Below are 14,559 nucleotides of genomic sequence, written 5' to 3'. Positions count from 1 at the left end.
ACAAAATACATCAACATTTAATTTAACCGTGCAGATCGCTAGAACAAACCTCTGATCATATACATTTTGAAAAGTGTTGTGTGACACGGATCGCCATTGTCGCTTGGTGTCTGCTTTCTTCTTCGAAAAGAGATCGTTTCGTCTTGACTATAAAAATTTAATTTGACTAAGTTTTACGCACTACTTGAACTCATACATTTCACGTTGTAGGTGTAAGCTGTCGTTCTCAGTTTTCTGGAAGTTCGTTTTTGCGTTTCTCAGATGTGATACTATTTTTTATGGACCGAACGAAATTTCTTTTGGCGTGAATCAGGACTCGTGGTTTTGTGGCATAAATGGAGAGCATTGATGAAAGCTCAGTTATGTCGTCTTCGAAATCGCTGACACGGATCTGAGCTAACACTTCAGGTTTTGTGTGAGGCGATACGGTACATCAGTGCCTTTTACTTCCTCAATGAAATCGTTTCATCTTATTGCAAAATTACATTTGACTAGGTTTCATACGCAGCAGGTCCCTGTATATAAGGAGAGTGTCTTAGCGTCAGAGTATTCATTCCACTCTCAAACGATCAAGAAGATGGAAGAGTCAGCACAGATCGACCTGCTGGTCAAATATTTGCTAAAAGTCATACGAAAGCATAATTCACAGGCGAAAGTGGCAACAAAACTTACTCTTTTGGTCATTGATTTGATGAGAGTCATACGAAAGTGTGTGCTAATGAAGTTTGCTATATCTGCAAAGGTAAATGGGTATTTGTCTCCAGAATACCTGCTTCGTCTAAGAAAGAGAGACAAAAGTCAAGATACCTAATATCGTTGTCAGGAGAAAGGACACTGGAATTCAGAGTGCCCTACGAGAAAAGAGAAGAAACAGAAACAAGACGAAACAGAGAAGAGGGATTCAGAAGAAGAAGAAGAAATTGAAGATGATGAAGAACTTGTGCCAGTAAAGACATGGAAATGGAAAAATTGACAATGTGAGCCCATGCGTTGGCCCTGATGTGAAATTTCATACTACCTTCTAAAAGAGAATAGACCAGAAAGAAAACGTAAGTGTCTCTTGGTCTTGACATTGTATAATAAGGATGGCGTGTTTTGTTTTTACTCACACTTTATGAAATTGTGCTCTTTCACCTCTCTCTATCCCTCTGGATCATGTTTTAGTTAGAATTGAAATGGAAGGATGTTTTCCTTCACGCACGCTCTTTAGGCATGCAAGTCCGTAAACAATAGTCAGTCAAGTCATCCATCATTTTGTGTCTTGATGTTTCCTAAATCACACACTGATGCCATAAAATAACGGGTTAAATGGGTTTTGTAGTGTTGGGAGTGGGGGGTGGGGTGGGGTGTAGGTGTTTGGCAGAGTTGGTCATTGCAGGTGAGGGCTTAGGTGCTTTCAAAAAACTGTTTCTTCTTCACTCTGTGTTGATGGAATATAATGGGTTATTTTCTTCACTCTCTGTTGATAGTATATATAAAGGGTTATTTCTTCACTCCGTGTGGATAGTGTATAATGGTTTTCTTCTTCCCTCTGTGGTGTGCGTGTGTGTGTGTGTGTGTGTGTGTGTGGTGTGTGGTGTGTGTGTGTGTGTGTGTTCGCGTATGTTGTGTAGATCGTATATTTGGTTGTTTTTTTCTTCTTCCTCCCGAGTGTGGATAGTATATGTGGGGTTTGTATGCGTTCACGTACGTTTGTATGGATAGTATATTTGGGGTTTGTATGCGTTCGCGTACGTTTGTATGGATAGTATATTTGGGGTTTGTATGCGTTCGCGTACGTTTGTGTGGATAGTTTATTTGGGGTTTGTATTATCTCCCTTCTGTGTTGATAGTATATTTGGGGTTTGTTTTTTCCTCTTCCCTGTGTGTGTGTGTGTGTGTGTGTGTGTGTGTGTGTGTGTGTGTGTGTTCGCGTACGTCGTGTAGATCGTATATTTGGTTGTTTTTTTCTTCTTCCTCCCGAGTGTGGATAGTATATTTGGGGTTTGTATGCGTTAGCGACGTTGTGTGGATAGTATATTTGGGGTTTTTATGCGTTTGCGTACGTTTGTGTGGATAGTATATTTGGGGTTTGTATGCGTTCGCGTACGTTTGTATGGATAGTATATTTGGGGTTTGTATGCGTTCGCGTACGTTTGTATGGATAGCATATGTGGGGTTTGTATGCGTTCGCGTACGTTTGTGTGGATAGTTTATTTGGGGTTTGTATGCGTTCGCGTACGTTTGTGTGGATAGTTTATTTGGGGTTTGTATTATCTCCCCTCTGTGTTGATAGTATATTTGGGGTTTGTTTTTTCTTCTTCCCTCTGTGTGTGTGCGTGTGTGTGTGTGCGTGTGTCTGCGCGCGTATGTTGTGTGTGTGTATTGGTCTGTGTTTGTCCCTATAAAACTCACTTTATCCCTATCAGATACACTCTACCTACCTACCTACAGTAGCGCGTATTCAGGTCACCCACTTGCAACACTGTTGCCATTTATCCCCTAGTGTTCAGTACAGTGACGTCACTGACGCTGGAAATTTTGAGACTATAAATATGGACTTGGGGATTTCCACATTTTGTAGCTATACATATATACTAGAGTTCATAAACAGGAACGTCACTCAAGCTGAGGCTATAAAAAGATAGTGGGATTTTCCAAAGGAATAACCCACAAGTTGGAGCTATAAATAGATAGTGGGATTTCATAGGAATTTCAGCTGATTATAGATACATAGGTATTTATCCACGATCGTCACACAAGTTGATATTGTAAGTAGTTACTAATTTTATCCATTTGAGTCTAAACCGCTGTAACTTAATTTTCGGGGATATGTTTATTTTCCTTTAAATTCTGGGACAATTTCGTCATTTTAGTCACATCCATTTTGTCGTTGAGCATTTCCTTGATTATAGCTATTTATAGCATCATTACAATTATGCAAATTTTTGAACACCCCAGCAAGATTTCAGGTCTTGGTAATGCTTTATATATAAATCTCACGCTTGTACTAGTGTATGTATGTTTCTGTCTCTGTTGTGTTTGACCCTCTACCATCATTGTCCCTAGACAATCCCACCACGTTCAATTCCCCTTGACGCTATACAGACCCACCATGTTCAATTTCCATATGTTAAATTCCCCTAGTCCCTAGACAGACCCACACTCTATTCCCATGTTCAATTCCCCTTGTCCCTAGAGTGACCCAGCAATTTTTCCCATGTTCAATTTCCCTTGACGCTATACAGTCCCACCCTGTTTAAATTCCTTTGCCGCTATACAGTCCCTATTCCCATGTTAATTTCCCTTGACGCTATATGTTCCCAGGGGGTGTTTTTAATGCTAAGTCCCATTGACGTTCTAGTATCCCCATATACTACTTATGCTCGTGTCATGCATATTACACGGTGTTAGATGTGTTTTCAGCTGATCGGAGTCGCAGCTGTAGAGCTGATCGGAAACGACTTGGTACCAGCTGTAGAGCTAACCAAATAAGCTGACCATAGTAGCTGTAAAGCTGAGCCTTAGCAGCCGTAGAGCTGATTTAACAGTGTTGCTGGTCGAGTAGCAGGTAATCGGGCGTTGATAACCGATTGGTGGGCTGATTGCCTGATTGACCAAGGAATTGAATGGTGGTCGGCAACTCACTGGAATACTGACTGCTTGATTGACCAGTGTGACTGGTAGCCAAGTGTGCTGGAGACGGAGTGTGTAACTCCATATATGTAATCTGTAGCCGTGGGCTAATTTGGGGGTTTGTAATACTCAGTTTTAGGGATTGTAAAGATATTTTGTATATCTTTCCCTTTGTTTTCATCATTTTACTATTTGAGTAAAATACTTTATTTTTCACTGTTTGAGTGAATAAATTTTACTATATGAGTAAAGTACCACATTTTTTACTATTTGAGTAAAACACATCATTCTTTTCGTCGTGTGAAATTACTGTGAATCATTCACCTTTGTTTTTGTACTGTGTAAGGTCGTTTATTTTTATTTTCCTTTGTTGCTTTATTAGGTTCGTGCGGATTATGTTAATTTGTCCAATATTTGGATCTAATACACGCACGTATTAATCATAATTCTTTTCTCATTCAAGTCGTTTATCATTAAACACTGTATTTGTATCACCATCAAAAGTGTTGTTATAAATCCGAAATGCAAACCGGTTATCGTCTTACAATGGTATCCGTCCTTTTGGTTAGCTCTGTGCTTAAATCGTGTACAATTTCCACAAATACAATATCAAAGAAATTTCGGCCACAGTACATAAAAGTAAGAGAAGTATGCCTACATTCTCTCAAATGTACATGTTGCAAATGCAAACAACTTCACCTTACACTTGTCGCTCCCTCTGAAAATCATATATGCAGAGCGCCCCCATAACTACAACTGAAGAATGCCGATTACATGATACCATAACTACCATTTTATGTATGCCGATTATATGATACCATGACAACCACTGAATTATCATTATACCAACAAAAGAAAACTTTAACACTTAGGCAAACAAGGCATTATTGTAGGATAAATAGATAATTACGAAATATCTTCCCCTCCACCAGGGTGATTCAGAATGATGCAGGGAACACGGAAATACATTTAATGAAGGAATCATTTTTAAAGCTGAGATAATGTCAGGAAAACAAAACATGAATTCTGGAATGAAACTATTTCAAACAGAGCAATAGCTACGGAACTTTTATACCATTACTAAATATTGTTATTAACACAATAACTTTGTTTCTTTGTGTTTTTTATTATGCATCTTTCTTGTTACTACCGTTTTACAATTTATATAAATATTGTTATTATTTTCTTTCTTGACGTAAGATTCACTTGAAAACTTCATATAAGACAACAACAAAAAAGTCAATAAGTAGTTCACTCTGCAAAATATCGTGCATACTATTTTGTACGATGTTATTGGCTATACATGTGATAACTTGTGTTTGATCTCTTTCCTTGATTTATTAAGGCAGTACAATCTGATTTAAATCAGACTGGCAATATATATGTTTAAAATATCTACGAACGACAGTGATGATGCAGATTGTCTCTGTACATCATACACGCGAACTAAATTCAAGTACAGCACACACTTTTTGAAGGATTCATGTCACGAATTATATGGAAGAATAGCAACCAGTCTAAAAATGAAGATAAAACCGATTATACATGGGTGGACTGGCCATGACTGGTTGAAAATATCTTATGTTACGTGTGTAGGCTCGAATAAACAGCAACACAAGAAGGAGTGAAAACAACGAACTTTGAAAAATTTAATAAATAATTCATTTCCCTGGAAAAATACTTCAAAATTAATGACAAAAATAAGAACTTACGGTTTTAAGAATCAAATCCAAAAATAATCCAAGAATAATCCACGATTTTTTTATATAGAAGTCCTAATATTGAAATGTTCTAATGATTTCAAGTTCGATTCCCGACGAAGAATCCAAGATGGAAGTTGATGACGTATCTGTATGCAGTACAGTGTGGTTGTCTACAGTTCCTTGTAAAACACAATAAAAAATCCTCCGGTTTTGGAAATCCAAATAAAATTTGTAAGGAATTTCTTTGTTCAAGAATTCTGTATGAGCAAACATATATTTCCAGGAAAAAAGAATTAATCCTTTTCAATCCAAATAATCTGAAGAAAACTTAACATCTAACTCAAAACCTTGCTTCAACAGAACGAAACGACTTGACATTTTTAAGCCCAGGCTGACTAAATTCTCTCTAAGCATCATGTATTAACACTGACTAAAGCGCAATTTCGGAAATGCCTGAATTACGATTTAGAGGATCACGTGATCATGTTTACATATCTAAAAAAGATCAAATAACCCTATTATGACCTTGATAAAAGCAAATCATTTTACTCTAAGAATATTTTTTTTTTAAAGTTGTTTACTTCACTAAAAATTATTTACAAGCCTAAGGTAACGTATCCAATACAGCCTCGATCTCACTCTTATTACTCCCACAATACAAATAAATAAAAAAAGAACTTGTTGAGGTCGGGACCAGGTCACAGAAATGATCAATCAAGGTCAAACTATTTTCAGGAAAAAGTACGAGTTCTAGTAAACAGAACTACATTATTTTTACAAATGAAAAATAAAATTTTAGTAAAAAAAAAATTTGAGAGCCTATCCTATTTGTAAATGAAAAATATGTATACTTTCTTAAATGGAATTTCAGTACTTTAAAAGACTTGACTTGGAAAACTCGTTACTGACATTTGCAACAGGAATGGGAAACTTCCTCAAGGGCGCGGGCCGAAGAAGTGTTTTTTTAAAGCCATATACTATGATGTAAACTAACGGATGAAACCTCGTCACGGGTCGGATTCGCCCTGCGGGCCTTATTTTGCCCACCCCTGAATTCGAGCCTGATTATTCTGGTACTGAATTGATAACCCGTATATCAAACACATGTTGATCAAACAAACTACCGCGTCTCGGGGATGCATGGGTATTTATCTATTTTTTGTACAAAGAAGATTGCATCACAGATAATTTTAAACTAATCAATATAGGTTCGATCGTGATCATTCAGAAAGTTGAAGTTACTGAATTTTTATTAATACGGTGTTTCCAAAGGTTGATATGAGAACTGAATTAGTACCGTTGAGTCCTGAATGATCGGTGTGATACAAGATGTAGCAGCATAGGGAAAGGTGCGTAACTCTTACGTAACTATGTCAACAAGAAGCTGGATTATATAAGTTTCATTCCTTGGATAAAGTGTGAACTACAAGTGACTCGCAGTTGAGAAACCGATTCCTCGAATTAAATGTGGACAAATCTGGAGATTCAGTTATAATTTAGATCTTGATTATTTTTGTGAGCAAGCTACTTATGAAACGTCATTTTTATTTTTGGACTCGCTAGGAATGAATCTAGAACTAGGACTTTTAAGATGACTGATGATGTCCGAGACGTATACATGAACTGACAGTTCCGCCATGACGACCGAACGTGCTCTTTGTGCATTTACATGAACTGACGTTCCGCCATGACGACCGAACGTGCTCTTCGTGCATTACATGCTTCGATTAATCGGAGTAAAGTTCATAGCATTTGCACACTCTCTTGTTTGTTTGTACCCTCCCCCGAACTTAAAAACGAAAATAATAAAGAATGTAAACAAAATGCATAAAACGTAGTTATTTCAATCACTGATTTTTAAGTTCTAACCAGACTGTCTCCAAAGGGTCCCCAACACTGTCTACTTATTGGAATTTTAAAGCAAACGGAATATCGCGATGTTAATAAGCTGGCAGATTGATCACTGTCGTTTTCTGCTTTCTACAACAGTCCATTTTAGTATTTGCGATGCCTAGTTTTGATATTTCGAAACACTGAACAAATATACAGGAGGAACTCTCGTATACATGTATTCAAGAGCTGCAACTCCAAAATTTTCCAGAATTATTGACATTATCAACGACGGTGAACAACATCGCATCTGTTGCCTGAAAATATAGGCTCTAACATGCAAATATGGCGACCGTGTTACTTAACATACTCCCGTTTGATTCGAAACGCCAAAAAGTTGTCAGTGTTTGGGACCCCCTGTCGATTGCCAGGTTAGAACTTATAAATTAATGAATGAAATAACTACGTTTTATGCATTTTGTTTATATCCCTGAGGACTTTTGATTCTAAAACCATAAGAGGGAGGGGGTTAAAAGATATGGGATGTTGGGCGAATATTATATATTAGATTCGAGGAATATTGGTAAAATAAAGTACAGTATTAGTCATAGTGTTAAACTTTATGTCTAATGTGCAACTAATTCTAAAATATTTACACCTTTTAATTCTTTCTTGCAACTAATTCTAAAATATTTACACCTTTTAATTCTTTCTTGCAACTAATTCTAAAATATTTACACCTTTAATTTTTTCTTGCAACTAATTCTAAAATATTTACACCTTTTAATTCTTTCTTGCAACTAATTCTAAAATATTTACACCTTTTAATTCTTTCTTGCAGCTAATTCTAAAATATTTACACCTTTTAATTCTTTCTTGCAACTAATTCTAAAATATTTACACCTTTTAATTCTTTCTTGCAATTAATTCTAAAATATTTACACCTTTTAATTCTTTCTTGCAACTAATTCTAAAATATTTTACACCTTTTAATTCTTTCTTGCAACTAATTCTAAAATATTTACACCTTTTAATTTTTTCTTGCAACTAATTCTAAAATATTTACACCTTTTAATTCTTTCTGTTGCATATTTCATTGGGTCTTTTAAGTGTAGCAGCTTCTTATCGCGAACGACCGTTAAACTTTGCAAAGGGACAAAATTTATGTCACCTCTGAGGCTGTGTAGTATGGTTCATTGTACAACCAATTCCTTCTTGGATACGTATATTGTTTAAACATTTTGCAGTTCATCTGCGTATTAACAACTAATAATTACTGCAATTAGTATTGATAAAGACTGTAAGGATTTGAAATTGAGTGATGGCTGTACTTTTTTTTATAATCCTCACAATTCCTACTTCTATTCTTTTTAAACGTTTTCATCAAATGTATCCGTGGCTTTAGGCTGTGAAGGATAAGAGGTACATCTCCCTGAACTGAGACCAGTAAAATGTAGGTTTCCACCCTGCCCAGACCAGGGCGAGTCAGCCAGGGTGTTGTGTGTTGTGTCACTTGCCAAGGTACTTTATTCTAGTTGCCACATCATACTAGATCCTTTCATGTTTTGATATGCCGTTCAATACCAACACAAGCACACGGCAGTGGAAGCTCGTGATCAGATGATTTCAAATAAAAAAATCCTTAAAAATACTGCATAAAATGCAACTCCGAGAGATGGCGAGTATTATTTTTAGTTATAAGATTCCGTAGCCAAAACACATATGGTACTTAAGATCATGTCAGGGAAGTTCTGATTTTCAGTTTTGACATATATCTGCTCTGATTGTGTGTGTGTGTGTGTGTGTGTGTGTGTGTGAGAGAGAGAGAGAGAGAGAGAGAATCCAGCCGGACTAAGACTCAAATTATAAAAAGGTCTCGGATTTATTTGCTTCAGCACTAAACCTGACTATGATGTAGGATTCCCTACGTTCACATTCGGTTCATTTGAATGACTCGATATTTAGTAGTGAAGACTTGAAGGTTTAGCAGCGAAGACTTGCAAATAAATAAGGCAATACAAACCAAAACTGATGATTTATGAAATGTGATTGGTTACAAACTGAAGATACCTCAAGTCATGGCACCTATACCAGAAAACGTCTATTGAAATTGCCATCTGAGATTTAGACTGGAGCTTAGTAAGACATCTTGATGTCTTTGCGCTCAAGTCCAATTAATTCTCGAGTCATCCAACTGCTTGCTTGATTGGTGTTACAGATGCATCAACACATGAAAGGTTATGTCATGCCGAAGTCATTGAGGTAAAACGTCTCAGAGACACATCGTAATTCCTGGCTTGGTCTGTGGCTGGTTTACAAATGTACATCCGTCGGTCTCAACTTCAGTCTAAAGTACCCTGGCTCCTCTCAAATAAAATGTAATCTTTCATCATTCTAGAAACCTGATCTGATGGTATTTCTGTCATCGTTCTCGTTCAATCGCCATCTTGGAACATCCCATTCGAAACCATTTCTAGTCTAGGTTCTTTATCAAAATATTTGTTTTTTTTAAAAAAACAATACAACAAATGCGGAACAGATTAATATGAAGATTAGACTCGGGTTTACAATTACGCTTGGATCGACAAGCTAAAACAAATGAATTTGAGTTAAAGAAAAGCTTGGATCGACAGGTTAAAACAAAGAAATCTATATCTAGGAAACGCTTGGTAAAGCACATCTTTTTCTTTTCAAACTGCACACGCTGGAAGATGATGTAAAACACCCTCTCAACTTATTTTAAACACAGTTCTTCACAAAGCTACACAGAGATTATGAAATGTGCATTTGGTGGGATTTTCATATAGCGGGTGGAGAAATAAAGGTTCAGCTGGCTGTACGAGGTAAAAAAAAAAAAAGGTAACCATCTATAGTAATGGAAGAAAACAATATTTTGTAGAATAATAGCTGGACTGAATCCGAACTTGAAAACATTATTCTGCAAAATATAAATGAATTCTTCCAGACGATTAATTACTTATTAATATAAATATCATTATGAAAAATGAATTAAAAATGGTGGCATCACTGTCTAGAGAGATAAAAGGATCACTCTTTAAAACATTGTGATATTCAAAAGATCGTAAAGAAATATTTTAATTAGAAAAACGGGGCGTTTACCTACCTTTCGTAAGTTTTGATACGTAGTTGTCATGCTGTACGAGATATTGCATGCCGATCTTGGAATTCATCAGTGCCTTGATACATTCTACGCATTCCAACAGCAGCATAGCGTCCGAGAGTTGCGTAACTTTTCTTTGTCCAACGACATCGACGTAGTTGAACAAACAGTCGAATCCATGAAGCTCCAAGAATTCTTGATTCCAGTCCTGGTTGTTTTTTCTCAGTTTTGTCCGCAAAGCAGCGAATATTTTAGCGCTGGGAGAATTCAGTATTTGTACAAAGTACTCAGCCGTGCAGTCATCCAGCTTCTGCTTAAGCACAGCGTCCGAAAGCTTACTTTGCAGACTGATTATCCCTTTCTTCGGAGGATTTTTACCTTTTGTTGCGTCTTCACCATCCACGCAATCTACGCCCTCTGACGCCACACTATCGTCACATGAAGTATAGGAAGAGTTAGACTGTTCAGACTTCTCATCGTCAGTGTCAGAGGAATCTAATTGACCTGTCTTGTCTCGCACTTCGCAAATATTATTTGTACTGGCAACATAGATAACTGAAAAGTCTTGCTCTTCCGTTTTGGAGATGTCTCGTACCTTCTCTTCCTCATCAGATTCAATGTGGCTATGGATCGCATTATCCCTGGAGTTATTCTCCGCGCCATCTACTTCCGTTTTTTTGTTTTTATTGACAGCTGACTTATCAGTATAATTAACATTATCTTCTGTATCAAAACCGAGCTGTTTTACAAGTTGTAATTTACCTACAGATTTCTGCTGCTCTGCCAAAATATCAGATTCTTCTACTGTCACATCATCTGCAGACAATCCATTAGTCTCAGCCTTCATTTTACATTGATCATCCAGACGTTTTGTCTTCGCTTCTCCTATTTGTTCAGGAGCACTTTTTAAGCCCTCAGTTTTCCAGTTTTCTCCCTGCGCTTGTTGACCCGGTACATTACTAAAAGCCACATCCGGTGTCTTATCTACCACTTGAATTCTTTTTGATTCCGCCTTTCCCATATCGAACTCAAAGGGAGGATTCAGACTTTCCTCTTCTGATCCGCGGTCAAACAACCCACAAAAAAATTTAAATTTACCTCTGGAACGCTTTTCTTTACCCGACGAGGCATTCACTTTCTTTCCTTTCCGAAAACTTGCCATGGTCCCTAAAAATAAAAATGACCAACGTATAAAATATTTAAATACAACACACAATCTGATGAGGAACTAAACTGCAAACAGGGAATTCTTCACATGCCACTGTGGGCGAAAAAGTTGATAATGTACACTATTTATTGATATAGATAACGGAATGATCCAGCCAAGCGTAAAGACTTGCGAATCCATACTGCTCAATTGTGTTACATGGGGGAGTTCGCTACAGGCTGACTCCTCCAGATCCTCTTCCTCCGCCTCTTTATAATAATAATAATAAGAAGAAGAAGAAGAAGAAGAAGAAGAATACGTAGTAGTAGTGACCCAAAAATAGTCAATTTAATGCTACATATGAAATTCCCGATGCAGATATAGACTCTAGTCTTGCATATGGTTACATAGTTTTAACTTTGAAAAAGAGGAGGTAGGCTGTTGAGGTTTCAAGTTTCCAGGCCACAAATATAAACTAAATCTAAGGTAAAGACTTAGTCAATTACCCCTAAATTTAAGGTTAAAACGTGGTCAGTTAACTCTAAATCTTAGGTTAAGGCTAGGTCAATTACTTTGCGTACATATTTGTTTTATAATATGTAAAGACACTGGCAATGGCTGTAAATTATCCTCCGTCACAACAATTCGACATACCACTATTAATGTACGTATATTCCCATCAGTAACAACCTATTTTGAATGGATATCGTCCAACTATAAACTGGTTAAAGCATGTATGTAGTTAGATAGTGGTTCCTTAGTACACCCTAATGTACAATACGAATCTCTATTACCAGATTCGATCGTGTAACATTGTACCCATTATGAAGATAATATAACGGCTGAGACTCTTACACAGTATCATTTGAACTTTGTTCCAACCATTATTTGAAAGATACACCGTATGGTTCGAACTATATTAATTCAGATACTGAATTAATACTGTTTTCCTTTCAAATTTATTACACACACACACACACACACACACACATACATACATACATACATACATACATATTGACAGTTATAAATCGAAATTTACAATGTCAGATTTCAACAAAGTGAATCCACATCGATGTAAGGCAGGCATGAAATTGTATCACAGGAGAAACTTTACAAATGAACTAGGAAATGCCTGTATACTTTCTTAGCGGTGGAGGTTGCAACTAAATTAACAGAAGACTCTCTCTCTTTATATATATATATATATATATATATATATATATATATATATATATATATATATATATATATATATAAACTTTAAAACCGTGTTTGACTTCCAAAATTAATTAATAAGGTTCATAAAATACTGACTTTGACAAGACGGAGACAAGGAAAAGGGCACAGCGATTTATATTATTAAGTTATACAGACGAATGAAATTTAGACGTTTCTATAAAATGTAATAAATACCTGTACAGTGTAAAAAGGGTTAAGCTCGTACAAATGGTGAACTGGAAACTCCAATGTTACATTAACTTCCAAAATGAGTCTGTCATCGGGAATTCACAGCAAAGGTTAATAGCATAACTTTCACAGAACTCATAAGAAGACACCAGGATTATATATGCATTGATGAAAAACTACTTTTGCTTTCAATATCCCAACCCCGTGATATAAAAGTCACTATAATTATGAGGCCGATTCGATACGGATACAGCAATAGGAAATGGGATTTCCGGCCTCTTGTCTTCATTCGTTACGGAGACAAGTTAAAATCCAAAACAAAATTGAAAGTTTCAATGAACTTTAGCTTCTTTTCGTCCTTTTGTTCCCACATGCAAATTCGTTCCTTAATACTCGTTTATGTATTGTTCGCTCAGTACTAAACTGACTGACACATTCAATATGGCCGTATCGTCATAAAATGTCTTGAGAGCCAAAATTTATTTCGGACTAAAATTTAATCATTTTCATTGCATATGACTTTATAATAATAAATAGAGGTCCATATTTTAAAAAAAAATCAAAATACAAACAAACAAAAACAAAAACGTAAGTATCAGCCTAATATTGTTGCAAATCTCATTGTTGACAAATACTTTTAAGTGTGGTTTCTAATTTCGGCATCTTTATGTTCAAACTTTCTGCCAGACAATTTCGTGACTATAATCGCACATTACATTGGCACATTCGGAAACATAAAAAAAAAAAAAAAAAAAAAATACAACCAGGCGACTACAATGGGAACAGCGCTTGGCTATTCCCGTAAAGTCCATACATGATACTTTTTTGAAAAGACAGCGGATGTTCCTACTCCCGCCACTTGACATGCTTAACACACCATAATTTCACTTTAAATTAACAAAGCAAAATAATGAATTAGATTTTCAATCTTTTATTCGAAAGAATTTGTATTGTAGGAAATAATTTGATAGTCCTGGACTACTGATAGTTAACTTTTCAGTGTGTGTGTGTGTGTGTGTGTGTTATCGTCTCATAAAAGGATATAATAGCATTACAAACCAAACGTAAATATTACTAGACCAGAATATGAGTTTGGACTACTTTGAAAGTCAGAGCTATACCTTTCTAGAAACACTTACGTTTTTCATATTTTAATGTTCTGGGAGCCCCATGCAAGAATATTAAACTCTATATTAAAACAAGACTGATGTACCAGCAAGATCAAAAATATTTTTTTCCACTGACAAACAAGAGTTACGGAAACACGGAAATGTGATTTGCAGATATTGTAAAGTCAGGACAAACTAATACAAGAGTCTTTATGCGTTTGAGCAAAGCCGACAGGCACACCTGTCCATAACAGACACGTGTTAAGATTGAACATGTACTCAAAACATTAATCGTTTTAAAGTGAACACATGGTCATAACATTTATTTATAATGAATACCTGAGTAGGAATAGAAACATAACCAACAGACGTGGCAATTGAAACATAAGCAATAGACGTGGAATAGAAACACAACAAACAGACGTGGGAGATAGAAACATAAGCATCAGACGAAGGAATAGAAATATAACCAAAAGCCGAGGGAATACAAACATAACCAACAGACGTGACAATAGAAACATTACCAACAGACGTGGAATAGAAACATAACCAACAGACGTGGAATAGAAACAACTAATAGACGTGGGAAGTAGAAACATAACCAACAGACCTGGGAATATAAAC

The 14,559-nt window shown here is 36.2% G+C and overlaps 1 protein-coding gene across 1 annotated transcript in view; it reads right to left on the bottom strand.

Moving 5' to 3' along the window:
• The window catches only part of LOC149796719 (inverted formin-2-like), a 120,808-nt gene extending 107,788 nt beyond the window's left edge, over nucleotides 1–13,020 (bottom strand). The window contains exons 1-2 of the mRNA XM_089961359.1: nucleotides 12,833–13,020; nucleotides 10,273–11,436 (exon numbers count right to left, since the gene is read on the bottom strand). Coding sequence (XP_089817485.1) covers nucleotides 10,273–11,431 — 1,159 coding nt within the window. The 5' untranslated portion in view covers nucleotides 11,432–11,436; nucleotides 12,833–13,020. The remainder of the gene's footprint in view (nucleotides 1–10,272; nucleotides 11,437–12,832) is intronic.
• Nucleotides 13,021–14,559: the final 1,539 nt, after the last annotated feature.

The sequence above is a fragment of the Sinohyriopsis cumingii genome, chromosome 6 (genome assembly GCF_028554795.1).
Source record: "Sinohyriopsis cumingii isolate HCF-2022 chromosome 6, ASM2855479v2, whole genome shotgun sequence".
NCBI lineage: Eukaryota > Metazoa > Mollusca > Bivalvia > Unionida > Unionidae > Sinohyriopsis > Sinohyriopsis cumingii.
This window is presented reverse-complemented; position numbering and strand designations above follow the sequence as displayed.